The 27,445-nt window shown below is 49.3% G+C and overlaps 1 protein-coding gene across 6 annotated transcripts in view; it reads left to right on the top strand.

The window, feature by feature from the left end:
• Window positions 1-27,445, top strand: part of TIAM1 (TIAM Rac1 associated GEF 1) — a 105,588-nt gene that overhangs the window by 64,072 nt on the left and 14,071 nt on the right. For 4 of the 6 annotated variants that reach the window (XM_033084362.2, XM_033084363.1, XM_033084364.1 and 1 more), the window contains exons 9-15: window positions 635-709; window positions 1,170-1,340; window positions 5,946-6,050; window positions 8,101-8,182; window positions 11,873-11,959; window positions 14,428-14,649; window positions 21,145-21,248. In XM_033084362.2, coding sequence (XP_032940253.1) covers window positions 635-709; window positions 1,170-1,340; window positions 5,946-6,050; window positions 8,101-8,182; window positions 11,873-11,959; window positions 14,428-14,649; window positions 21,145-21,248 — 846 coding nt within the window. Of the gene's footprint in view, window positions 1-634; window positions 710-1,169; window positions 1,341-5,945; window positions 6,051-8,100; window positions 8,183-11,872; window positions 11,960-14,427; window positions 14,650-21,144; window positions 21,249-25,019; window positions 25,123-25,370; window positions 25,518-27,445 lie in introns of those variants that run through there. The other 2 variants (XM_033084369.1, XM_033084368.1) reach the window with 2 other exon arrangements.

Genomic DNA, 27,445 nt, shown 5'->3' with positions numbered 1-27,445 from the left:
ACAAAGAGAGATAAAATTAGTCCAGCTCCAGCAAGGAAGTCAGGACATAGCTCCAAGCAGAAGTGGCCTCTAATCTTCCTGTACCCCATCACTAGCTTGTTTTTCACCTCTCTTCCATCAAGCTGCTATTTTATTTTTCTCCAGTGCATCTGCAGCAGAGAGGCAGGGAATGTTGGAAGGTCCCCCAGTTCACTGCCCTGCAAACCTTGGACAGATCTGGACAGAGACTGGTGCAAAGGTGTGCCTGTGTCATTAAAGCCACACCTGTGCCCAGGAGTGGTTCCCTGTATTTAAGGAATGGCTCTGGGAGTGAGCTGACCTGGTGTTTGGGATCCCCTCTCTGCTGAAAACACCTCCTTGTTCTTGTGTTGTTTCTTTTGGATGACAGGCTCAAGCAGAAAGAGCTTGGAAGGGCTGCTGGATGTGACTTACTCACCCTGAAGAAGATTTTCCCCACCCTAAGTTTCTACAACAGTGAAAAATTTCTGCAAGCAGTGTGTTTGTATTTGGCTGTTTGTATTTCTCAGTTTGAACTCTGTGCTGGATGTTAGGCAGACTGTTCTGCCTGTGGCATGTGCTGCACACAGGGAGTCACGTTGGTGTTTTACAGCAGATTCCCTCTCTTGTTCCTCAGGTGTTTGGAGAAGGAGTCGATTCAGTGAAGAAATCTCTGGAAGGGATCTTTGATGACACAGTCCCGGATGGCAAGGTAAAACCCCAGCTCTCCAGCTGCCTCCTTCCCCACATTTGCAGCCAGTAAATTCAGAATAAATTCAGATTTGCAGTTTTGCCATTTCTAAGCATTGGAGCTGCAGTACCCACAGCAGTTTTGTTGGCATCGGTTTGCCCAGAAACACTGCACATTTCAGTTTGAAATCTAAATCTGCTTTCATCCCTACTATTTTTTGTTGCATTCCTGGCATTCCCAGTAGCCATAGGGTGAAATCCCAGGAGAAGCACACTGCAGCCTCAGTGTAGCTGTGTGGGTGGCACAGGAGGCACACTCTATCCTGCTCAGGGAAAACTGCAGGTTCCTGCCCAGACAAGCCTTCAACCTGGGCTTAGGAGCAAAATATCTTCTCTCTGAGAGGGCTCTGATAGAGCCCAAAATGCAGTGGTTATTGATGAGGAGGGAGCTGGGATGTTCATGATGGATTTTGTCTGTTCAGAGGGAGAAGGAAGTGGCCCTGAGCAGTGTCCACCAGCACAACCCCGACTGTGACATTTGGGTGCACGAGTACTTCACGCCCTCGTGGTTCTGCCTGCCCAACAACCAGCCTGCCCTGACAGTCATCCGGCCTGGGGACACCTCCCGGGACGTGCTGGAAATGATCTGCAAGGTAAACTGCCCTGGGGTGGGCGGGCAGCAGTGCAGCCTGTGTGCCAGTGCTTGGGCTGCTCTGCACTGGGACACCAGTGCTGCTTTAGGTGTCAGACCTTGGCATGGGTGCAGGGACAGGCAGCAGCCTCAGGTTTGCCTTCCCCACTCTGGCTGCTTGGAGCCTGGAAGTGCCTTCACAGGCTGGCTCTGCCTCTGCTGCTGCCTTTCCCAGAGCCAGCCATGCTGTGTCCCTGCAGTGGGACCCTCTGAGTGTGGGACCCCTCTCCCAGCCCCACATTGTGTCCCCAGCTCTGCATCCCTGCCACAGCCCCTTGGCCCCTCTGCCAGGCAGGTGAGGTGATGTCACCCCTTCCCAGGGGCCAGGGGAGCTGTCTGCACGTGCCATCCCTCCTCCCTTCCCCTCGGGCTGGCCCTGGGACAGCACCAGCAGTGGGAGAAGGTGTTTGCTGCCTGCGCTGCAGAGCCAGACCCAGCCTCGTGTGGGTGGCAGGAGGGGACAGGGGAAAGCTTTTATCTGCACTGGAGTGGGGAAGAAAAACCACCTGGATTTCTTTGCTAGATGAAGTATCAGAGACATTGGGCCATTAAAATGAGTTACATCTCTGAAGAGTTGGGAACTTTGACAAATTAAACACAGGCTTTCAGCTCTGGCAGCTCCATAATGTGTGTTTTCTGAGCGAGCGAGACCCGACTGCTGTGTGCTGCTCTGAAAAGTGAGTCTGCTTTGTACAACAACAGCAGCAGCAGGAAAGAAAACATTTATTACTATTGAGAGCTTAACTTTGGGGACTTTGAGAACGTGTTGCATGTGCTTCCAAAGAGAGGGAAGGTGAGAGAAAGGCATTTGTTTCCAGTAATTGTACAGTGCGCTCGTCTCTCTGCCAGGTGCGCTGCAGCTTGTGAAAGCTCTGCTTTGTGTTCAGCTAAAGATGACATTTTTGGAGAGAGGCATAACAGGGAAGCTGGATGACACATTATTAGTAATGATTTATTTTTAGTATTTATGCTTTCCTTTGGGTAAGGATGGTTAATTGAGTGGACTGGATCCCTGGCTGCAGTAAGCTGGTGTAGCTGCGTGGTCCCAGCAGGTGCCTGCTGAGGGTCTGGCCTCTCACTCTGCTTTTGCTGCAGTGGGTGGGGGTGTTTGAGGAGAAGGGGAGGTTGGTGAGTGTTTTTTCAAGAGCTATTATCTGTTTCTTTCCTTTCTGTGAGAGTTTTCAGCCTGAAAAACACTGTCGAGATGCCTTCTTTTCTGTAGCGTTTAATAATCAATCTCTTTCTTCTGTCTCTTGCATTCAGCTCATTTTCCCCCCTTTAATATCCGATCCACATCATTTCACATCAGTTTGCCATCTGCCATCTGAGAACCAGTCAAGTTCTGGTACAGTAAACATTTCAAGCTCTACATTTCATATAAACCTCCTCATGTTTGTAGATGTGGTTAAGTCTGTGTGCTGCTAAACTGAGCTTGATTCTTCTGTTGGAGAACATTAAATGCACTAAAGTCATTGTGGAAAATGTGTTCTTATGCTAACATTGCTGCTTGTTATTGTACAGCAAGCTAGGCTTTGGAGGATGCTTTGTGACACTTTTATGATTCAAGATTGGTGGGAGGAGTGTTTAAAGCATTTTTAAAGTGGTTTCTCAAAGATTTCTCCTAAGATGTATCCAGCAACATCACTTACAAGGCAGGAAAACTCAGTGCATATGCATTAAATTGCTTTCTGTGGCTGATAGGAAATCGTTGGTCCCTTCCAATCTTAACCATCCTGTGATTCTGTGATGACACTGCTCAGTGTGAACGAATGTATATGCATTACTAACATTTGCATAATGGTATGTCTTAAAATGGAGGAGGAAATCACACTCCGTGTATGGATTTAGGCAGAGCCAGTGTGGAGATAATCACACCAAAACCCAGCATGGAGATAATAGCAGTAAAAAACAAGCCTGGATGGCTACATGGCATTTTGTTTTTTGACTGCATGGAAAGTGAGGCGAGAAAAGTTTGGGGTTTTTTTTCCCCCTCACAATTTGCATTTTTCAAAGGACCTGCATGAGGGGCAAGAAGCAGATACCCCAAGGACTGTTTGGTTTGTGCTCAAAGCCTCTGATGCTCTGGGGGCTTGCTTTGCCTTTGGGCTGGTGCTTTTGTGCTGGGGCCACACAGGAGCGAGGGGATGGCAGCTCTGGTCTCCCCCACCAAGGAGAACGTGCCAGGCCCTCTCCTTGGCCAGCAAGGAGCTGGGGTTGTGTGCCAGCCCTCTGTGGCACTTGGAGCCCCCTGAATGGGATCACACCCCGGCTCCAAATTCTTCTTCTCGAGCACCTCGGGGAAGCTGTCGGGTTCTGCTTTAAACGGGGCTAGCTGCTTAATTTAGTCCAGACAGAGCCAGAGTTATTAGGAGAGAAATAAATAAACCAAGAAGCTGATTTGGATGGCAGAAAGGTATTTTGGGTGGTCTCGAAAGGATATTCGTGTTATTAAAGCTGCCCTGTTTCTGCTCCCACCTCCCCACATGTGGATGCAGCTCACAGCAACAAAAAGTGGGTTAATGGTTTGACTTTTAGGGCAGCCTGGCTGGGTCCACATTGAAGGGCTCTTTCCTTTCACTCCAGTGGAACATCATGGCCCTATTTGAAACACTTTAAGCAGTGTCAGATTTTGAGGCAGACACAACCTTGGGGCATCTGTGGGTTGTTAATTAACTTAATGGGGTGGCTCACTGGCTGCACCGTGGTTGGGACTCTCCTTGCTGACCTGGATGGGATTGCAGTGTGCTGGAGTGACGGCATCCACCTGGGCTGATGGGCTTTGTTGAAGAAATGCATGGTAGAATGCATTTGTTGGAAGAAATCCTCTCCTCCTGTCCCTGTTCCCTGGAGCAGAACCCAACCCCAGCTTGGCTCCCTCCTGTCAGGGAGTTGTGCAGAGCCACAAGGGCCCCCCTGAGCCTCCTTTTCTCCAGGCTGAGCCCCTTCCCAGCTCCCTCAGCCCCTCCTGGGGCTCCAGCCCCTTCCCAGCTCTGTTCCCTTCCCTGGACACCCCCAGACACAGGGGGTGCACTCAGTGGGTTTAGGACTCCTCTCTGTGTTTTTGTTTAAGACACTTTTGTGTCTAGGGACAGTAAACCAAGCTGACCAGAAGGGAACCCAGGACTCTTCTGTGTCATTTCTGAAACTTCAATGCCAATCCTGCTTCCCTTTAGTTTCTGAGGTGTTTGTACACATGTGTCTGTAAATAGAAAACCACTGAAAGCAGCAGTGATCAGTGAGAAAAGCAAGCAAGAAGCTTTCCGAAAAGGAAAAGTGAGGGAGCAAGGATATCTCCTACATTCAGCTGTTTTTCTTTCTACCCTTGATAGATTTCAGTCCTGATTTAATTAACTAGGAATTTGCCTGGATTACAGAGTTATTCCATTTCAGGTATTCCACTTCATCCAAGGATAATTTGATCTTTGGGTTGGACATTTGAACAGAACACTGTGCAGAGTGCAGCAATAGATCTGTTTTGCTTTCCCTTCCTATTATTGGTAGGTTTTTTACTCCTGGGCTAATCCAGACTTCCCAAAGCATTTCCTGTTCTCTGTGTGTTTGCTGGAGGGTCAGGGTGGGATGTTTTCCACAGGTCCCTCAGTGAACATTGCTCATCACCTCAGTGCTGCTGTATCACAGCTGGAACTGGAAAAGTCAGGCTTTGAAAAACAGGACAAACAGGCAATAATGATGCTCCTGCATGAATTTTCAGATAAGCCATTGTTTTCAGCACAGCCTGAGAAGCCTTGGTAATTTGCTGGTGTAAAATGAAAAGGCTGAGGTATAAAAGCCTTTAATAGTGGGATTTCAGAAGTGACAGCAAGGAGAATTTACCTCCTGTATCTGTGAATCACTTTGGGGTTTCTCATTAGATTTAGTTTAGGAACTTTGAAAGTAACTTCTGGATGATATCCTTTGTGTTTATCATACTTATAATGTGTTTTGATTACACACTGCATTAACCTCTGCTTAAATCAACCTTATTAATCATGCTGAGAAAAGGTCATTAACATCTCCCAGACCAAATGCTGTATCCTCAGCTAATTATAACTAATTCATTAAAACGGTGTGACCTGTTTCCACTGGGATGCCATCCAGGATGCAGCTCTTGGCTTCTGGCCTCATAAAGCCAGTGTATCCTGAGCTGCTTTGAATTTAGAGGACAGGCAGATTTTTTGTGTTTATTAACCTTGCTTGAAATCTGCCACATCATATTTACGTGCTAAATTATGAAGGTGCTAAAAAAACCCCAAACCAAACAGAGAACACCTCTCCTGCCATATTTTGCTCTGTTAGCAGAACATTTGGTTAAATATCCTTTTATCCAAAGGCATGCTCTGAGGTTTCTGTTCCAGCACAGCCTTATTTCTGGAGTGGCTTGGGAGAGAGCAGAATGCCAGGTCAGCAGAGCCCAGAGTGGGCACATGGATCTTGTTCCTGGGGAGAGCAGCAGGGCCAGCTTTTGTTCAGGTTTCAGGGCAGGAGCTTGTGGTGGAAGGTGCTGCTGTGAGGGGCAGAGGTGAGGGGAAGGGGGCTCTCCTGGCTAAAGGCTCTCTGTCTCTTGCAGACACACCAGCTGGACTACTCTGCTCACTACCTGCGCCTGAAGTTCCTCCTTGAGAACCAGATCCAGTTCTACGTGCCAAAGCCAGAGGAGGAGATCTATGAGCTGGTAATGCTGCCCACTGGGCAAATGCAGTGACTCTGGGTGGGACTGCTGGTAATTAGTGATTATCTGACATTCTGGAGCATGCAGAGTTATGCTTTTTGTGTGCAATTATGGTGCTTTGCAGACCATAGCAGATTGGCCTTCAGCAAAAGGATCTCTCCAAGCTTTTCATCCTGTGTTGGTGTTTAGCTCCTATTTGTGTGTGGATGTGTCTGGGGAGAGAGGAGGGACAGCCACAGGCAATGTGTGAAAATCACTGTAAGGTACATTTAAGCTTAACTTCCCTCCAAGTTGTCTTTTCCTGTTGTTCATGCTGTCCATGGAGGTTTTAAAGACATGGTGTGATGGCCTGAGCACTTCTTGTTACAGTCCCTGTCTGAGTTTTAAAGAGGGGAAAGTACACAAGTTTTTCCCCAAAAACACCCACAAGTTGTTGGGTGTATTTTGGGGTATTTTTTCCTAATGGCGAGGTAAAGATTGAGGTCAAGAAGGTCTGGAGTTATGTGTGAGAATATACTTCCTTAATTGCCTCAGCTGTCTGTTTTCATCTCATTCATCTTGAAAGCAGACTTCAAAGGAATTTTGCCACGAGAGATTAAAAAAAAAGACCAAACAGGATTAGTGTCATGCTTTAACTCTGTGATTTTACACAGGCATGCTGTAAAGCTTTTTAAACCGTTTCACTGGTGGCTAGTTTACTCATAAAAAGTAAAACTTTGCTAGTTATGGAGGCTTTTGCTCACTTAGCAAAGGACTTCTGGGATTTTCAATTAATGCTGTCAACAGCAACAACAACAACAACAAATAGTGAGAAAGTGCTGGAGGAGTGCTAGGACTGGGAAGTGTGATATAGTTGGGGAAAATTAAAACTTGGAGGCGACAGCTTTTAGCAGTCGTTGTCTGGAAGGACTCTGGGGACTTGTCTTGTGTTGAGAGGGCGTAGGATTGACAGAGTCATCACTTACTGTTTATTGTGAAAAGCTGTAATTAACCCAAAACTGTCAGTGGGACTGTGCAGATGCTCAAGGGAATGGCAGAGATGGGAGCTGCAGGGTGATGGTTAATGTGTGGATATGAAACCAGCACACTTTGTGTGTTTGCTTTGTGTGGGCATGTTTGGGGAGAGCGCTGGGTTACTTCCATGGGGCTCTAACTATTCTGTAACACTGATTTTTACAGAAGCAGGAGATAAAGTTATGTTTTTATTAGGGAGACCTTTTGCAAACGAGTCCTTCTTTTCTAAAGGAATAGTTTATGTACTGCAGTCCAAACACTGAGTTTCGAGATGTTAATTACTGTGAATTGCATTTTTACACGCTCACAGCAGCATGTAAACAGAATTAATATTCACCTGTGGGCCCTGTTCACCTGGGGCTGTGATTTTTTCCGAAGACAAAGGGCTGGTTTGTTACTTCAGTGCTGAAAGGCAGAGGGATTTGCAGCTGCATGGAGGGACTTGTGGGCTATTGCCTAGGTGTGAATTTGTGCTGGTCTCCCAGGAAGGATGTTAATGACCATTTCAAAGACTTGGGGGCTCTCCTTGGTACAAATAAACATCAAGGTGTTAAAGGTGAAATGTCATGCTGAGGTATTGCAAATCTGGTAGTCTGATAATGAAGAAACATTTATTTAAGAAACAAAATCACTCCTTGTGATTTTAATGCTGTTGAATAATTGAATTCCTGCGATGTCTTCATTAAAATAAGATAAAAACATTAAGCTTTTACTACCTGTAAGTTAGGAAAACAGGAGCAGAAGCTCTGTTTCTCGTGCACTCAAAATGGTATTGACTGAGTGAAATAGATGCAAGCTCTGTTCTGTGATGGGGGTGGGAAAACACTGCTTCCTCCTCTCTAACTGTTCTACCAGCAGAGCTGAGTGACACTGCTAATGCCTCTCACACAGGTGGAGAGAAACTGTTTGATAAATAATGACCACAGTCCTTTGCTTCTGCCTGTAATTAAAGCCCAAAAATCTGTTCCAAACGATTACAATTGATGTGTCCTCCCACAGTAACATATTTTTGTGTTTGTTTTTTTTCCCCTCTATTCAGCTGTACAAGGAAATCGAAATCTGTCAGAAGATCACCCAGCACATTCAGATGGAGAAGTCTGATGCATCCTCTGATATTTATGGTGAGTTACTCCCTGACTTGTTTTGCTGTTTCTCCCCAGTCAGTTCTGGCAGGTTCTTGTGTGCTCTTTACTGCTGTACCTGAAAGGTCTCTTGAGCACAGGGAGAAAAGCACTTCTGATTCCTGAGCCACCCACAGCTACATTGAACTGCCCTGGAGGGGGTGAGCTTTGTTTGGAGTGCTCTGAACGTGGCTTTCCTGGAGCTGGAGGATGTGATGTGCAGGGAGGACAAATGTTTGCTGGAGTTCCTCCCAGAGCCACCCACGGAGGGTGTGGGTGGCAGCAGCATCCTTTGCCAGCTGTCACATCTCACAGGGAGCCTTCATGGGACCTGCTGGGGGCTGTGCTGGGGCTGCCACACTGCCCACAGCCTGCAGGGCTCTGCAGCTCCACTGCTTCCTCCCTGTCCCCCTCCTCACTCCTTCCTCCCTGTCCCCCTCCCTGTGAGCATCACTGGGGGTACAAGGCATCTCAGGTTCTGTGGCCAGGCAGCTCCAGAGAGGCTGTTTGCCTTCTTCTCACCTGCCAGAGGCACCCAAGGTGGGTTCCTGCCTGGCCCTGACATTCCTGAGGCTGAGAATGCCTGGCTTCAGAGCTCAAAGGTGTCCCATGGATGCTCCAGCCCTCGAGGATGTCCCACAGACACCTGGAGCCGGGATGTGACACATGGCAGAGCTGTGTGAAACGTGAAGCAGGACAAGGCTTTAATTCCAGCAGAATCTCTCCTCTCTGTGTAGTTCATACTTCTCAGCTTTCAGGTATTTCAGGTTACAGCCCCCCAGCCTGGTGAGTTTGCCCTTTGGCCTGGCAATTGCAGTTCTGGGGTGTATTTTCGAGGTATCTGTGCAACCTCCCCCTCAGGAAAGTAGTCTGCATCTTTTTGCTGTTTATCTAAATATTCTGTTTTAATGACTAGAATAATTCTGAATCCCCAAACTGCTTATTATACAGCTGCAGGCCATTGGAATACTGTGCTCTACTACAAAGCAGTGAGACTGACTGGGGCTTGAATACTGAAGGCCTAAGAAAGAAATATTCACCAGCCCAGTGATGGTTCAGGGTTCATATTTATGCAGTGCCTGAAAGCACTGCAAGAGTTGGGGCTGTCATAGCATTTCCTGTTTATTTCTTTTTCTTCTTTTTTTCTAAGTGATAAATGGAAAAAAAAATGTGAAATTCCAGCTTGTGGATGTGTCAGGAAGGTTCTGGCATGCTCACCAGCAGCTGGCTGTGCCAGGGGGCTGAGGGGATTGTCTGGAGCTGGATTTGTTCAGCTGTTCAGCTGCTTTGGTGGGGCCACGTGCACTCAGATGCAGATTTTGGTTCTCCTGTCAGCAGAACTTTGCAGTGCAGAGAAGGCTCTGCCTGGGTCACCACCCATCTCTTCCCACCTGTGTTTCAGAGTCCATGCACAGTTTGATGGTAATGTTTTTGGCAGGAATGCCAGCTTATGCAATCGCTGTGGCTTCCACCCACTCCTGCCCTTCCTCTCTGTGATGTTTGCGTGGAGCCCCTGTGGAACCCAGCCAGATGGGAACTGTGCATTCCTGCTGGCCACAGACTGCACACACACTGGGGTGAGGTGTGTCTCACCTGAGTGCATGGCACTGAAAGCACTGCACTGCTGCTGCAGGGGCTGTGAGACCCAGCCACTGTCACAGCTGTGGAAATACGACAGGGCTGTGGAGGGAGGGGTTAACTCTGTGTGTGAGATGACCATTTCCAGGCTGTTGCCAGCTGCCCATCTCTCATCTCTTCAAGCTGATGACAACCTGTGTAATTGCTCCTTGTGCCCTTTCTGCCAGGAATAACTGCAGGATTTATGGGTATGGCTGAAAGATGAATTCAGAAGCAGCTACGTGTGTATTTAGGCCTGATGGATTGAAGGAGGCGGAGGTCTTCTCATGGAGGAATTATAGAATCCCAGAATTCTGGGGTTGGAAGGGATCTTAAAGCTCATCCCATTCCTCCTTTGCCATGGCAGGGACACTTGCCCCTGTGCCAGGCTGCTCCAAGCCCTGTCCAGCCTGGCTCTGGACACTCCCAGGGATCCAGGGACAGCCACACCTGCTCTGGGCACCCTGTGCCAGGGCCTGCCCGCCGTCAGAGACAGCAATTCCTTCCCAATATCCCATCTAAACCTACTCTCTTCCAGTTGGAAGCCATTCCCCCTTGTCCTGTCACCCCAACCCTTTTAAAGAGTCTTTCCATCCTTCCTGTGGGCTCCCTTCAGGAAACTGCAGTGAGGTCACCCCAAAGCTTCTCTTGCCATACTGAACAATCCCAGTTCTCTCAGCCTTTGCTTGCAGAGGGATGGAGCTTGGGGCTGCTTGGTCACGCTGATCTCCTCCCAGTGGGAGCCTGAGCTGCCTCTCAGCCTGGCTTTAACGTGGTGCTTGGCCCCAAACAGCATTTCATTTGAAAAGAGCAGTGCTCGTAGGAACCACTGCTTGGTGCTGACTCAAACTGCAGCCCTGGGCACGCTCTGCTGCTTTTCCACATGAGGGTTTTCCAGGTAGGCTCTGTGGTGGTGACAACCAATAACTACTATATTTTACAGCTGCTCTTTTAGTCGAGGCTTCTTCTCTCTGCCAAAGCTGGTGTGTTGAGTGAGCTTTACAAATTTCATTTGATTCAGCCCGAGGAGCTCGCATGCAGGTTCCAAGTAGCTCAGTAAGTCATGAAAGGCCATATGCTTCTCACTTCCTGCTGCCACATTCTTCCCCCTCTTTTCTTCTTTTTTTTATTTTTAAATCATGGATGAAAAAATAACTCTCAGCCATAAGGATCAGCTTGAAGGGAGTCCTAAAGTCAGGATAGGCTCCCAGCACATCTGCACTGCTTGGCTGGTGGCTGATTCCATGTGAAAACAAACTGCTCCCCCCAGAGGTTTGGAAATGTTTTTCTACTCTCCAGGAAAAGAGAGAGCAAATGGTTGCCTGCACTAATTTAGGGAGTAATGAAGTTTCAGAAAGGCAAATGTTCTGCTTTAGATAACTCTCCACAGTAAATAAACAACCTGCATTTGACTTGGCACCTTGTATTTCCTTTACACATCGTTATCTTACTGTGTCACCCACAAACAGCAGGAAAATCCCCCAGCCCACAGTCCCATTTGCAGTGTTTAAAATGAGGCTGTGTCAGCACTTCACTCCAAGGCTGTTCTGCAGGTCTCTGGTGAACACCAAACGTGGGCTGAGCTGAGACCTGGCAAACGACAGGTTGTGCCAGAGGCAGCTGAAGAGGGGAAGGGGCAGAGGGAAAGGGGCATTTTTACAAGCATGCCCAGCCCTGGAATCTCAAAAAGCAGAGGTCAGCACTCTGTTCTAGCAGGAGATGTTGTGCTTTGCCTGGTGCCTCAGATTCCCAGCTTGTGCCCCAGACCATGGCTCTGTGCAGCTTTGGTCTGCAAACAGCAAAACCTCCTGGAGCGACCTTTGATGGCAAGAGAAGTGGCAGCCTGTTCCAAGGCTTTGCAGCTGTGGTATCCTCAAATGTGTCTGTAAATAATTGGTAAATGCACTCAGAAATTCAGTTCAGGTTTTTGTTCGAGCCGCTTTGATTGTTGAACTTCCCCATTGTATTTGTAAAGGTTTGAGGGAAGGGAGAGGGGAGGGATTCCCTGCCTGGTGGCTGGGACACCCTGGAAGGGCTGGCTGCCTCTGACCATGTCACTGGGTGTCTCCCCAGGTTTCTCTCTGTCCTCTGTGGAAGAGGAGGGGATTCGCCGGCTCTACGTGAACGGCGTCAAGGAGACGGGCCTGGCTTTCAAGAAAGGTAAAACACTTCCCACAGCCTCCCAGGTCACTCACTGCCACATAAATACAGTGGGAGCATCCCTGTGGATGGGGTTAGTGCCTCTGGTTCTGCCCCCAGCCTTTGCAGAAGCATGGCAGCACTTGGAGCAGAAGCCAGCAGGGACACCCAGGCTGCCAGCTTGTCCCAGGGCAGAGCAGGGTCTGCTTTAGTGCAGCTTAGCTAAGCTGAGACCAGCTGTGCCACTGCATTTCCCATTCAGTGCCTCCCTGCTGCACAGACAGGCTGGTCAGGGAGCTGGGCAGCTGGAACCCAACCACACTTGGAACTGGAACACGGGGACCATGAGGGGTGGAAAGATTCTTCTCTCTCCTTGGTGCATGCAGAGTCCTCAGAAACACCTTCAGAGTTCTCTTGGCCTTGCAGAGCTTATTCAGCAGCTGGCCCTTGCCAAAAGCTGTTCCAAAGGCTGCTCTGCCCCAGGCTGCTGCATCCCCTGGCCTGGTGCTGGCTCTGGCACTGTGCTGAGCCGGTCCAGCTGATGGAAAACTGCCCTGGCAGTGTCTGTGACCCTGGGCTGGCAGAGATGGCTGGTGTGGTTGGGAATGAGTGGCCCAAGGGGCACAGTGAAGGCAGAAAAAGGAAGGAAGGAACAGTGGTCAGGGAATGGGGGGCAGCCTGGAGTTGCACCCCAACTTCAGAAACCCACGTAGGTGTGTGTTAAACATGAAAATACCACCTTGCTCTTTCCTGTCCCTCAGCCCCTCAGCATTCCCTGGTTAACAGGATGGATATCCTGCCAAAAGCCCTGAGCAGAGGCTGGGAGTGCTCCCTGCCAGGCTGCCACAGGGAAATGAAACCCTGCGGGTTCCTGTGAGGAGCAAAGTGAGTGTTAGGGGTTTCATCAGGGCTTCCCTGGTTTGCTTTTGGTTGCTGCTGGAAGAGCAGTTTGAATGATGTGTGAGCACAGAGTGCCTCCTGTGGGGCTGCAGTGCAAGGACAGGCACTGGTAAAAACTCACAGATCCGTGGCTGCTCAGAGCTGACCTGGAAAGGCACTTCTGTACAAACAGCAGTCAGCAGGATATTGGGACAAGATTCCCTGAGGTGGCAGCAGGAAGGCAGGAAAGCCCTCTGTGCCTCCCATTATTTACATGCATTGTCTGCGTTTGACTGCACTCCATCAGAGGAGATACTGCATTTCATCTTCAATCTTCCCTCCAATTAGAAGGCTTTTATTTTCTCCTGGTAATTTTTATGATTCATGCTCTTGTTTGCTCTGTTGGTCTGCCTTAGCAAGGCAGGCATTCCTACTGGAGTGGGAGCTCCTTGATTGCACTGAGATAGACGTGCTACTTTACCCCAAATGATCCAAAACAAAGACTACAAAGAGTAAATGAAGCCCCAGATCCAATGTTTATGGTTGCAGGCCTATTAGTGTGCTACTATTATGCCACAGAATCACTAAGCAGAATAAATTAAAAAATGCAAAATGCTTGACTTGCCTTGTTTTGTCCTTCTTTCAGATATGATTTTACAGTCCATTTACTTTGTGGCTACTCTATCTGGTTGATTTTATTCATCCTGAAACTGCACACCACACTAGACTTTCTGGGCACAGTTAGGTGCATTTAGGGAGATCTCCATTTCCCTAAGGAAGCTCTTTAGCCTCCTCCCTTCCAGTGGGAGTCAGTACTGGAATGTGGGTCAGTGCTGTGTCTCCTGGAGGATTCATCCAGGCTTTCAGGGTGGCAGGGCAGGGATGGTCACCCCTGTTGTTTGGCTGCTGTGAATTCCAGCTCTCCTTGCTGTAAATGTTGGGATGGAGATGGGGATGCTCCAGCAGCTGGGCTCTTGGCCCTGCTGTGCCCTGCTGTGCTGCTGCCTGCCTGGCCCCAGGGATGATTTGGGATTAAACCCTGCTCCAGCTCGCTGGTGCTGGCCAGGGAGGGCCTGGCTGGCCCTGGGGAAGGTCAGGAGTCCCGTGGCACCTCTCAGGGCTGCATGCTATCCCTCAGCATCCCAGGGAGCAGCAGGCAGCTGCTGCTCCCTTATCCCCGGAGCACTGCTCTATAAATAACTCCTGGAATCAGGCTGGAAAAAAAGGCGTGACTAACGGAGCCCTGGCTCAGATCTGCCTTTGGAGGGTCTGTGTGCTGCCATGGGGTTTGGGAAGGTCACGGGGGAGGCCTGTGTTCTGTAGGCTGTGCTGTGAGGAAAAGGGATAAATGGTGCCTGGCACATTGTGAGGGACTTGTGGGCACTGTGCTCTCAGGGTGGCACTGGAGGAGCAGGTGTCACCACGTCCATCACACCTCTGTGTCACCTGCAGTCATTAATGGTTGTGTCTGGGCACAAACACCCTCCAGAGCTCCTTGGTGTCCGTGGGGAACACGGCTGCATGAGTTGAGGTGTTGGATTGATGAACTTGGAGTCTCTTCCCACCTCGTGGTACTGTGACGGAGTCTGAGCTGTTCCTCTGTGCCACAGGCCTGAAAGCTGGGGACGAAGTGGTGGAGATCAACCAGAGAGCTGCCGAGGAGCTGGACTCGGCGCTGCTCAAGGACGCCCTGGTGCAGCCCTCGCTGAGCCTCACCGTGCGCACGCACCCCGAGCCCGAGCCGGGACAGCGGCTGGCACAGCCCCCGCGGCGCCCCGAGAGCGCGCCCGAGCCCGGGGACAGCGCCCTGCCCTGCCCCGGCGGCAGCCAAGGTATGCTGGGCTTGGCCATGGGAGTGCTGGCCTTTGGCCATGGGAATTGTTTCAGTTGGGCCATTGGGAATTGTTTCTGTTTGGTCATTGGGAATTGTTTCGGTTTGGTCATTGGGAATTGTTCCAGTTGGGTCTTTGGGAATTGTTTCGGTTTGGTCATTGGGAGTGCTGTCCTTTGGTCATTGGGAATTGTTTCCTTTGGCCATGGGAATGGTTTCAGTTGGGTCATTGGGAATTGTCTCAGTTGGGTCATTGGGAATTGTTTCAGTTGGGTCACTGGGAATTGTCTCAGTTTGGTCGTTGGGAATTGTTTCAGTTTGGTCATTGGGAATTGTTTCAGTTTGGCCATTGGGAATGCTTTCCTTTGGTCCCTGGGAATGCTTTCCTTTGGCCACTGGGAATGCTTTCCTTTGGTCATTGGGAATTGTTTCAGTTTGGTCACTGGGAATGCTTTCCTTTAATCATTGGGAACTGTTTTGTTGTGAGATCGGGGTAGGAGGAAGGTAAAACTGGTTTAATTTTAAATGGTGCAGAGGAAAACTTTATTATTAGAAATGAAAACTTTATTATTAGAAACTATAAGAAGAAAAAGAAGAAAAAATAGAATACAATTTTTAGAATATTTCTTGTATGGGGACAGCATCCTGACCTTCACTGAGGCCAGCCAAGGTACTGCTTTTGGTTTGTTCATTGGATTTTTTATTTTGTCATGCGATAGGTTTAGGAAGAAGGTAAAACTGGCTTAATTTTAAATGGTACAAAGAAAAACTTTATTATTATAAAATATAAGAAAAAAAAAGAATAAAACTTAGAATAAAATGTTTAGGATACTTCTCTTCCCTCTACTTTTTTTATTTACACTGACAATGTACAGAAAACTAATCAGCTATTTTACTATCTTTTTTAAAAAGAGTCTTTTACTAATTTACTTGGGAGAGGAGACCTTTTTAGTTTATGGAGATTTTTTTTAATAAGAAACAGTTTTTTTGTGGCCTTGATGTTACCGTGATTGATTAGCTGCCTGGGAGAATGGAATTCTGATTGCTATGTAAAAATTCTTTTTTTTTATTAACAGTCTTTTTATAACTTTTATTGAGGACTATATTAACTTATGGGGCACACTTTAAGGATTGTAACAGTTTAAACAAAAGTTTTCTTTATCTTTGAAAACAGACTGGCTTTTTTTCTTCTTTTTTCCTGAGGAGCAGCAGGGGATTTTATTTTTTTATTATTTAAATTTAAGGGATTACAATTACTTTAATATTTGCTTATTTTAACACTAATGGTTTTGTTTATATTTACAGTTTAAATATTTCATTTACCCTATAATATATTTTTATGTGTCATAGGGAAACAAGAGTTTCTTAGAGTATTAAAAATAGAAATTTTAGTCTATGACTTTTTTATTTTTTTTTTTTTTTGGGACCCAACTTTTGTTTTTGTTTGATTTTGGCATGGGGTCAGGACAGACTGGTTGTACCTCTTGCTTCAGTGTTTTGGAATCATTTAAAGAACAGGAAAAATCAGTGGAATTGCCAGAATGAAGTAATTTCTATGTATTCAAAACTGTTCTGAGCTGAGGCTGCCTTTGGGGAGTGATATTCACAGCAAGTGGAAAAGAGGGAGCACGAAAAGCTTCCACACAGCTTATTGCAAATCCCCCCGAGGGGACTGCTGAAAGCAACCTCCTCTAAGATGTGGACTAAACCTAGAGAGGCAGCTAAAATCCAACATATTCAGGAAATGTTCCCCTTTTAATTTTCGTGGAAGTTTTCCCAGTTAGGCTTTTGTGCTGGAAAATCGAGGCAGCCTTGTGCATTTTCATCGCTGGCCACAAGATGCCCCCATCTGCTTCTCAGCTTTTCTCCAGCCTCTTGGCTTTGCCTGGGATTTGTCACTGGAACCCTGAGTGCTGGGCTCTCCTAGCTCAGCTTTTCCCTGAGCTGTCTGCCCTGGCAGCTGGGATTTGTGTGTGCTCACAGAGCCTGGAGCTCCCTGACATTCCCAGTCCTTCTGAACGCAGGGAGTGTTGGGCTGGGACCCCTCAAAGGAGGGAATCTTTCTCCAGGAGGTGTCCTGGCAGCTTCTGGGAGCGCCTCTAGTTACCCATGGAATAATTTGGGATGGCTTAGCCCAAGGTGGGAGTGAAAGCTCTGCACCCACGTGTGTGACTGGGAGCTGGGGATCTCCCCACCCATTTCCCTCTAGGTAGGGGTTTGTAGAACACTTACTGAAGGCATTCTTCTGTGCTTTGGATCCCATTAAAACACTTTAAAAAGGGGTCTGTGCTTGTATTTGGGATGTTGTGACTGTCTCAGGTTTTTGTTCTTGGCTTCACAGCTTCTTGCAGAGAGCAGCCAAGTATGAAATACCCAGTGACCTATTTATTTGTCTTTGTGGATCCCAGGCAGTTGATCAGCTCCATGGTTTCTGCTGAATGCTGTATTTATGGGACCCAGATTCTGTGTGTGTCCCTGGGCACTGCAGCCCCCTCTCAGCAGGGTCACAGTGCCAGCACTTGTGGGCACATCCCTCTTCCAGGAATCCAGCATCTGGCTGCAGGATCATGCTGGTGTCTTAGCATTATCTTCTTCCCTAGCAATTCTTCATCAGCTGTGAAGGCAGAAAAGGGCAGATTTTACTTTTTGTATGAGGCAAATTATATTGTGTATTTTCAAAATATGGAAGATACGTGTTACATTTTTAAAGGAAGCTTTCCTGGTGCCTTGCTGCTCAGTGGGAGGTCTAGAGGAGCAAAGCAGGGCTGTGTTTCTGGGGGTTGAGCTCCTGGGAGCATCTGCCAGAGCTCCTGTTAAATCTGACATCTTCACAGCTCTTTCATCATCTGGAACTCCCTTGCACACGCTGGGCTTGGGGCTGGAGCTGCAAATCAGCTCTGTGGCCGTGGTTACTTCACTGTGTTTGCTTAGCAGGCTATTCTGGAAGTGACCTTGGGTTTTATATCTCTGATTGATGTGAGAGCTGCCATCCTGGGCACGATGGATGCTTTCCCTGTGGAGCTGCGCTGCCTTTGCAGAGCCACAAGTTCTGTTCTTTCATCTCTTACTGCTTTTCCTGGCTCTGGCTTCTCTCCTGCTAACACAGCCTGCATAAATTTGGCTGAGGAGGATTAGCTCTGGTTCTGCCTGGAGCCCCAGAGCAGGTTTTCCTTATTGCCTAAAAGGATCAGTGGGGTCTGTGTCCCCTCCCCACGAGGAGAGGTCTGCCTGCCTGTTCTGCTCCCCTGGGTGCAGGGAATGAGAGCTGGAAGCTGGGACCACAGCCTGGGATCTCCCCAGATCACCAGGAAGCTGTTCTGCTATTAGAAGGGCCTCTGGGAATGGGAGCACCCAGATTTGTTTGTGGTCTCCCCACAATTCCCTCCCTTCCTTCAGCGTGGGGCAGAGCTTTAGGCTTTGCCTGCCCCTGTGTTTTGGGGGGATAATGGGAAGCACGTAAATCACCATGCAGAATGGATAAAGACTGAAAAAGGAAATGCCCCCTTTGCAGTGGGGAATCAGTCTCCTAGGTAGGAAGCACGTGGCTGTTTTAGGGAGTTTGTTCTTTTGTCACTCAGAGGCTGGAGCTACAAACACACAGGCTAAATCTGTGCTGAGAAACTGAAACAAACTGCCATGGCACTGTAATAACAGCCACTGGTTTTTATTCCATCCTCGTCCATCACAGGCCCCCTTGGGCTGAGTAATTTGGATTTCAGGGCCAGCAGCCCTAAATTGTTCAGGGTTATTTCCACGAGGCTGACAGCTCATTTCGGATTTTCTGTAGCACCGCTGTCATTCAGTGCTTGATGTGACAATTCCTGCAGCAGCCCCCCGAGGGGTTTGGTGTAAGATTGCATTTTCATCCCAACTCCCCAAATTCCTGCCGTGCTGCCTGGCCCTCTGGTGGCCACGCTGGATCTGCAGGAGGCAAGGCTGCTGTTCCCAATTTCCCCATGGAAATCCCTCCCTCATTCCCAGCATCCCAGGGCACACACTCCTCTCATAGTGTTTCAGAGCTAACCAGAATTCTTCTGCAGGGAAGAAAAAAAGTGCATGCTCACCTGTTTTACTGTGGGTTTATAGATGAAATGTCATCTTAAATAAAATAAATAAAATAAAAAATTTAATCCATTCCCTAAGAGCTCCTATCAAAAATGATGCATTTAATGGCAGAGCCTCTTCAGCAAGGTATTCTGTTGTCATAGCAGGGCCATTCCCTGCAGCATTTGGATCAAGGGAGCTGCTGTTAAACTGCCCAGATAGATGGCACTGGGGTGTTTCTGAAGCTCAGGCATGGAAATGAAGGATTCCTGGTTTGTATTTTGTGTTAGCAGGGTGCACACTTGGAGCTTCGTGCTGCAGCTGGCAGAGTGTGGCTCGGGATATTTATTCCCACTGCCCTGAAATAAACATATAAATAATAATAAATAAATATATAGCCTGGCAGCAAGTAGGAGGCTTTAGGACAGGTACCACACATTGTGGAAGTCTCATTAAAAACTTGAGTTACACCAGCCCTGCAACCTGGAAGCAGCAGTTGTGGAAAATTCTAGCCAAGTGCTGGGCTGGTGCTGAAGCTTTCCATGATTCTCCAGGCCTTTAAGCCCCAGCACCTTTGCTCCAGTGATAGGAGACTTCCTTCTATTGTGCTGGTTGTAGCCACAAGTGGAGTTATGGAATGGGTCACACTGTCACAGGTCTGACACTGCTGAGGCAGCCCCGGGCTCCTGTGACCTCCCTGTGCTGGGGCCACGGGGATTTGACCCCTTTTCCTGCTGCTTTTTTGGATTTCCCCTTGTGATTCCTTCATGTCCAAATGGCAGTGGTCAGGGGGAAGGCAAGCAGCACATTCTCCTGGCAGAGCTAAGTAAGGATTCCCAGGGCAAAAACAGGTGATGGAACGATCCTGACAGAAGTGGGACGGTAACTGGGAGGTATTAACGGGCAGGAACCTGCAGCTTTATTGCTCTGATTGCGTTTAACCAGCAGCAGATAAACCTGCTCAGCTAAACCTTGGTGCCCAAAGACAGCAGGAGCAGCCTGAGCACACGTGCTGGGTGTCTGCTCCAGTGCAGGATTCCTGTCTGCTGGCTGAGAGTGCAGGGAATGGGTTAAATGGGGCTTTGACAGGAAAAGAAAAAGGGGTGGCTTAAAAGTAAATGTGAACAAATACCATTACCTTGGTTTGGGGTGAGAAACAGCTGCAAGGTGCATTTCACATGGCTTGAGAAGGGAAATTAATTGCAGTGGAGAAACACAGACTGCCCCACATAAATTAAGGCACATGGAACTTATTTTCTCTGTTTTTTTTTAAAATGGGCACCTTAAGAATTCTGTTTCACACCTTAATAGCAGAGAGCTGATAGTGAGATTTAATAAAATCTGGGCAAGGCTCAGAAAACCAAACTTCTTACAGAAAAAGCACTTCTTCAGGTAGATTCTGTGTTGTCAAACAACCCCTCCAGGCACATCTTCTTCTAAGGTAAACCCTCTCTTTTCAGAAGAGGGGCCTGAGCTCTGAGCTACCTTGTATTCCTTTCCATTTCATCAATGCCCAACTTCGCTCCATCCCAGTGTGTGCAGAATGTGCTCTGAAGTTATTTCCAGATTTCTGAATTCTGGCTTTTCCAGATTATCTCTGGGCATAACAAAGTGGGGAATCTTGCACAGTCATACAAATTATTTTTAATAATGGAGTCTGAAAGCAGCTGAAGGTTGGTCCTGACTCCTAAAAACAGCTAGAGCTGGGTTTGTTTTCTCAGCAGTGGAATCACCATGTCCCACGTGAGGCAGGGCTGGCTGGCCAGCACCAAGAGCAGCATGCCATGGTTTCCACGTGAAACCACTGGGCTGGAAAGGCCCTTGGCACTGCTCACCAGCCAGGCAACGAATGCTGGATGTCAGAATTTCAATGTGACATTTTAGCCTTATCTCTGGATCTGTACTTGCCAGTGAAGTGATGTCTGGTCATAACCTGTTTGTTTTTACACCTGTCCTTAAAGCTGTGCTGCCAGCCCTCGTTGGAGGTCATTGGGTGCCTCTGGCACAACCTCTTGTGGAATGGGTTTGTGTTCCATGTACATGGTGCAGTTTCCTCCAAAGGCCCAGTGATGATGTGGAAGGGTCTGGTCTAACTCTGGGATCCAGTGGAAAAGGCTGCTCTGATGTTCCAAATCTCAGATTTTTATCTGGGTAGGAAATGCTTGGCTCTTCCCCCTGGGTGGAGCATCTCCCCATGGGATGATGGAATTTTATCAGCCATGCCCTGGGACTCAGTGGCCATGAACAGGAGAGATCTCCTGGAGGGAGGATGGGTTGTGAAAAGATAAAGAACTCTGCCCCAGCTGGTTTAACAGGTGGTGACGGAATACACACTTTGGGTCACATCCTGCATTGCCAGCCAGGACACGGGGGAGCTCCCTGGTCACAGCTGGGTTTCTGGGGGGCTTTTGGAGCTGTGGCCCTGCTTTCACAGCCGTGTTGCTCTCGGCAGGGCACTCCCTCTGCAGTGACCCCGACAGCTCGGCCGAGGCGGCCCCGGAGGAGGCGGAACCGCAGGACCTGGAGTCGTCGGACGAGGCCGAGAAGATGAGCAAGGTGAGGAGGTTCAGCTTTCCCCTGGCAGGGGGAGCAGCCAGACTAGAGCACCTTTCCTGGGAAAACACTGTTCTGCTGTGAAGGTGTTCAGGGATGGTCCTGAGTGGAGCAAGCTGCGGCTTTGGTTGTGGCACATCACCCGCTGCCTCTTCAGCACGATTTGTGCCCTTTTTCCAGGGTGGGTTCCCATCTTCAGTTCCCTGTGATAATGGCCCCACACAGTTTGTAAACGGGCTGGTTTATCACCTCCATCCCCAGAGCAGCTCCACTAAACCATGTGGATTATTAGGATTTCTCATTCTTTCTTGATTGCTTGGCTTAGGACAAACGTGAGTTAAACTGTCTTTCCTTGAAGCAATAGCATCGATCAGATGCAGGTTTCTAACTGCAAACCAATCATAGCCAATCTACCTCAAACTGAAGCAGAACTCTCCGGTTACTGCTAAGAGCTTGTGCAAATGGATTGCTAATTGCCATCGATTAAGTGGTTGGTGGTGACAGTAGGTGATGATGGTGGCTTCTGAGGCAGCAGGATTATCTTGATTGCTTTTAGGTACGTGTGGTACAGGTGATGCTGAGAGTTTACAAATGTTTTCTTCACAGTTAATGGTCTAATGGGAGTTAGAGCTCCGTTTGTTGGTGTTTTCCCTCCGTGCATGTTTTCTCTCCTGTTTTAACCAAGCAGTGTTGTAGTGAGCTCTGGGCTGGTCCCTTGCTGCAGAGGAAGGAAGGAAAAGACCTTGGCCTCTTGTTTCCTGATCCCTTGTGTCACTCCAGCCTGGAGTTTTGTCCTTGATAGCCAGACAGTGGAAGGCAGACATGGGAAAACATTAAATGCTCCCAGAGAAGGTGATTACTCACACAGTTTGTTTCCAGCTTTTTTTGAGAAACTTTTTCGTGTAAGTACAAATAATTTCTCCTTCAGTAAGTGGAGATATTTCTTGATAGTTTGGGGTTTTTAACTGTAAATTTTCTTCTTTAGTAAGTGGAGGTGTTTGTTGATAGTTTGGAATTTCTGACTGTAAATATGTGGGATTTTCATATGCTCTGAGCAGAGTCTGTTCTGTCAAATGAAGCTGAGGCAGAGCAGCGAGCTCAGCATGAGGCTGCTGGGGAATTAGTGCTCTCCATGGGTTTTCCAGGGCTTTCTGTTGCTGAGCTATGCCACAGGCTGGGGGGTTTTTCCCCTCGTCTCCTGGATGCTCTGAGCTGTAATTGCCTGCACAAGGCATCAGGATTACTCGATTAGCTCTGCAGCTCAGCAGATTTAGTCAAACTGAGAAATGGGTGTTATCAGCTTTAATGCTTAATATTCCCTCCTGGAGGAGTAGCTCCCAACTCTAAGGAGCCCTGGTTTCCAACGGGAGGGGCTTCTGCCTGTCTGGCAGTGAAATGTTGTCATCCCTGTTTCCTTTTGGGATCCAGAAATATGTCTGCATTGGTGTGGGGTGCAGGGGAGTGAGGCTTTTCTTTTTCCTGTTTCAAGCTGCTTGAAATGTTCTCCCACAAATAAATGGAGTATATCTAACGCACTCAGTTTGGCAGTCCTAGGGATGCTGCTGTCCCTGCTCTGTACTCAGTGCCTTCCTTGCTGACTGTAGAGATCCCCAAATGATTCTGCAATGCGCATAGAAAATTCCAGTGTGTGGTATGGGGAAAAAAAAAAAGCTCAGCTGAGGGTTTTCCTGACCCGTTGGCTTTTCTGTGTGCTGAGGAAAGCTGATGTGCATGGGAAGGAAGGGTTGCTTGCAATGTGTGTTTTCCCATGGGAGTTCACAGACAGCAAGGAGCAAAACAAAGGTGTTTTCCTGTCCATGCACTCCCACACCTTTCCATGCCCCTGGGATTATGGCACAGAAGATTAAGGTGGTGTCCTCAGGGCTGTTTCACAGGGGTTAGTTATTTCTGTACGTAGCCAGGGGAAGGCTCTGCCCTGGTGCCACGTTCCCCTTTATCCCATCGCTGCCACAGCTCCCAGCCATGGATGCTGGAGCTCAGGGGAGACTGCCTTTGTTTTTCTGCCCTCCTTGGCTACAGCAGGGCACTCCCATCCATTCACCTCTGGTCAGCAGGGGAATGTTCCCACTTTACCAGCATCAGAGCTCCCCAGCTAAATGCAGAGCTCCCCTCCTTCCAGCACAGAGGCAGCGCTAGGAGCCGGAGATCCCAAAACAGCCTTTGGGGTGTCCTGGGGCAGGGCTCCATCCATGCCCAGGGGTCACTGCAGAGAGGGACAGCTCCCAGCTTCCCCAGGAAGCTCCCTGGCTCTCCAGCCAGCAGAGATCCTAGGGCAGCATTAATGATTGATGGGAAGAGGAGAGGAGCGAGGCGCTCACAGCCTGCGTTCATCTGCTCTCGTAGCACAGGCTTTGTGTGAAGGTAAGCGGGGGCAAATCCCACCCAAAGCTGGCCTTGGTCCCTTCTGCACAGGGGGCTGTGTGACACAGGAGGCACTGGAATGTGTCCTCCCTCCTCCTCCTCCTCCTCGTGGCTGCAGCTGCCGCTGCCCCTTCCCCCAGCCCAGCATGTGTGCACGTGGGTGTGTGTTTCCTTAGGAGTGGTGCTTCTGCTTCTTAATCTGCAAAACCCTCCGAGCTGTGGGGGTGCTGAAGGATTTGGAGGGGCAGCAGGAGCTCTGAGGATTCCTCCTTTATCTGAGAAGCTTGTCTTCTGTATATCCTAAAGGCCTGATAATGCAGAGCTTTCTTCTGCACTGCTGTTGTTAAAGTAATGACTCCATTATATAGAATAAGGGAAGGTGAGGTGTCTGTGTCTGTTCTGGTAAAATACTGGAACCCTTTTCCAAGGTGGGCTGAGGTGTCAGTGGTGTGGGATAGCTGCTGTTCTCTGGACTCACTCCCTATCTAATTTCACCCTCTTATCTCTTGGGATGACATCTGTGTGAAGGGTGGCAAGCAAGGCGCTTTCCAGGTGCAGCCCTTTTCCTTAAGCTATGCAGCTGGCCCTGGCCTGAGGTTTTCTAGGAGTTGTTTTTGCTCTGGGGCAGACTTGTGGCTTTCCTTTCTGTCCCCATTTCACTTAGGAGCCAAGGGGAGGAGAGAGCTGGGAGGGAGCAGAGTGAGGGAAAGGAAAGCCTGCTCTCTGCCACCTTTTCAGGCTTGTTTTCATCCAGCACCAAATTTCGGGCTGTTTGTGAAATGGGGGGCATGCCCCTCTACTCAACAGAACATCAGAAACATTTCACACCACAGTGGTTACTTGCTCCTGTGGTGACCTGATTATTTTGGTCTTTTCAATATTGAGGTTCCAAGGGGGTACCCAGAAAACTGAGTTCCCGATGTTGCAGGTTGACAAAGGCTAACATAGGTGCTGTATTGCGTCTCAAAATCAGTCTTTGTGTATTTTATTTTCCTCTCGTGGTCCTTTGAATTCAGCTGGGGATGTGTTGTGAGAAGTGTCAGCAGTTACAATTACTGCAGGACACTGGTTTCTCCCGGGTTTCTCCCTGCTTCTAATTGCAGACGTGCCTGTGGCAGTAAATGCCAATTACCTGGCAGCAGCGGTGCCTGGGGGAGCGTGGCTGATGGGCGCTGTGTGTGCACGCCTGTGCCACTTGGAGGGATTTTTCCCAAGAAAAGTAGGTCGGCTGCTCTCTGCAGCATTACTCGAGACCAGCATAAGTCTCCAAACCTTCAGTGTGCTGCAGTAGACGTGAAGGGATTAAAAGGGGGATTTGCGGGGTCGCTTTCCCAGCGGCAGACCCGGCTCTTTCAAGTTGCTGTGCCGTGTTTGGCATTCCCGAGCGGTGCCGCCGATATTCCCAGGCTGCATTCCCTCGCTCCGCCGCATTCCAGCCGCTCTGCCGGAGCTGCTCCGGCTCTCTCCTCGGCCGGCTCGGGATCCCGAGGCTGCGGTGAGCAGATGGCCGGGAGGGCAGGCTGTGCTGGGGGGGTGGGCACACACCCGGGGGGAGCGGCCCGGGGAGCCTGGGAGGAGCGGGAGAGCATCCCGGGAGGAGCGGGGAGCATCCCGGGAGGAGCGGGAGAGCATCCCGGGGTACCCGGGAGCAGCTCGGGTGGGTCCCCGGGATCAGCTGGGTTTGTTCCCTGGGAGCAGCTCGGGTGGGTCCCCGGGAGCAGCTGGGTTTGTTCCCGGGATCAGCTGGGTTTGTTCCCGGGATGTGCCGCCCCGGGGCTCGCTGACAGCCCCGCCGCTCCGGCCATGTCGGCGCTCTGGAGGGGGAACCGAAGGCTGCGCAGCGGGAGCGCCGGCAGGGACGGGGACTCGCTCTTCCGAATGCTGTACCTGGTGAGCAGACCCGAGCGGCATCCAGGGCACTGTGCTGGTGAGCTGGCAGGCTCCGAGCTGCAGGCTGGGCTGTGGCTGTGTGCCCTGCAGAGGCTCCGTGCTGGAAGGATGCCTGGCTTTGTTTGGGAGGGCACTGCTGCTTGCACTGTGCTGCTCCAGGGGTGCTGGATGGCTTTGCGTGGCAGACACGGGGGGAAATGGCTCTCAACACTGCTGGGCAGCCAGAGCTCCCAGCTGTGGGCTGCAGCCCCGTGCTGTGAATGTCCTTGATCCTCCTCCATGAAAGGATGGGAGCTTGGCTCCTGTGCTGAGCCCCTTCCCGAGGAGGGGTCAGTGTTGGTGAACTCCACTTTCCAGCCCAGTTGTGGCTGCCCTCAGGTTCATTTTCAGCTTGCTTGAAGGGATTGCCTGCGGGATTGTGCCTGAAGTGTGATGCTGTAATTCTCCTAGAGAAATCCTGGTTTAGTGCTGTCATTGTCACCGCTGGCAAAGCTGGTGCAGGGAGATAAAAGGATCTCTCTCTTCAGACCTTCCCTACTCTATCCACTTTCTCTGGGAAAATGGGGACAGGGAGGTTTTTGTGAAATCTGCTTGAGAGTTTTCACCAAAATAGCTGTGCCCTGAAGCCTCCCGTGTGCAATATGTGTGTGCTTTGTGTCTGGAAATGGATTTTTTGAAGGGAATATTGGGTAGACAGGATTGTGCTCGGGGATGAAGCACAGCAGTTGTTGCAGGTGGACTCATGCATTTCAGTTCTAGGAGAGAAACGATGTTTTTATGGATATGGACTGGTAAGGTAACCAAGTTTGCTGGTCAGTATGATGGTTTGGCAAGGCTTGATGGTGAAACTCGGTTGGTTACTGCAACTTCCCATTGAGGGATGAGGGTCAGAAAGGACCCTCTGAACTGCTGCATTCTGCAAGGTTTAGGTACAGCTGGATCTGCTCTAGTCCCAGGCTTGGTCAGTGGTTTATGTGTGAAGGATTATAGATGCACAGCCAATGCTTTATATCCCTGGGTAAGAATACAAAGTTCATCAAGTCCCAATCACTTAGCAGGGCTCTGTGGTGGCCAGGAGCCCTCAGCCTTGAGGAGACACCTTGGGACACCTTCCCACAGCACAGCTGTTTGTTCAGTGGACAGGCAGGAGAAGGGGATCATGAACATGACTATCCCATGGGTGTGGGATGTGTGGGCAGTTCCCAGGAGATGTGGGGCAGGGCAGCGGGAAGGCGGCGCTGGCCGTGGCTGCAGCCCTCGAGCGGTTCACTGAGTGTGCACCAGTGCAGATAAGGCTTTGGGAAGTGCTCCACACTTCCTTCCTGCCATGTGGGTGTAGCTGCTCCTGCTGGGGCACAGCACATGCCTCCCTGAGTTATTTCAACCTCAGTGCTGAGCTGGTGCTTCACACCCGGAGCAGATTCTCGCTCTCTTTCTGGGTGACCCATCTCTCCCTGTGGGAGTGTGCACAGGATGGGAGGGTCTGCAGGAACTGCTGAAAACACTTGGTTTATTTGGGGTTTGAATCCAGGTTGTGCTTTATGCATTAGATCTGGTTTTATTTGTACATTTGGATCCTAAAGCAAAGCACCACTGGACACCTGCCTTAGTGCTAACAAAGCCAAATACTGCTGAGCAAAACCTCGCCTGCTCTGGGGCTCTCAGATCAGATTATCATTTCTGAGCTGCCAGTTCTCTGTGCTTTCCCAGCAGAGCAGGGGACTTGGGAAGGTGTTTGAACCTGTGCTGGAGCCAGGATTTCACCTGCTGCTCTTGGTGGATTTGGGGCTGTTGTGATCAAGGTCACACCTGCTGAAATCTGATGCAGACCTGTTCTAAAACTTTGGATGTGCTTTACACTTAAAAGCACAGTGAGTACAGGTGGGACTTTGCTGAGAAATAACAGGAATCATTGAATAATGAAGGCT

The sequence above is a fragment of the Catharus ustulatus genome, chromosome 2, assembly GCF_009819885.2.
Source record: "Catharus ustulatus isolate bCatUst1 chromosome 2, bCatUst1.pri.v2, whole genome shotgun sequence".
In the NCBI taxonomy this organism is placed as follows: domain Eukaryota; kingdom Metazoa; phylum Chordata; class Aves; order Passeriformes; family Turdidae; genus Catharus; species Catharus ustulatus.
This window is presented reverse-complemented; position numbering and strand designations above follow the sequence as displayed.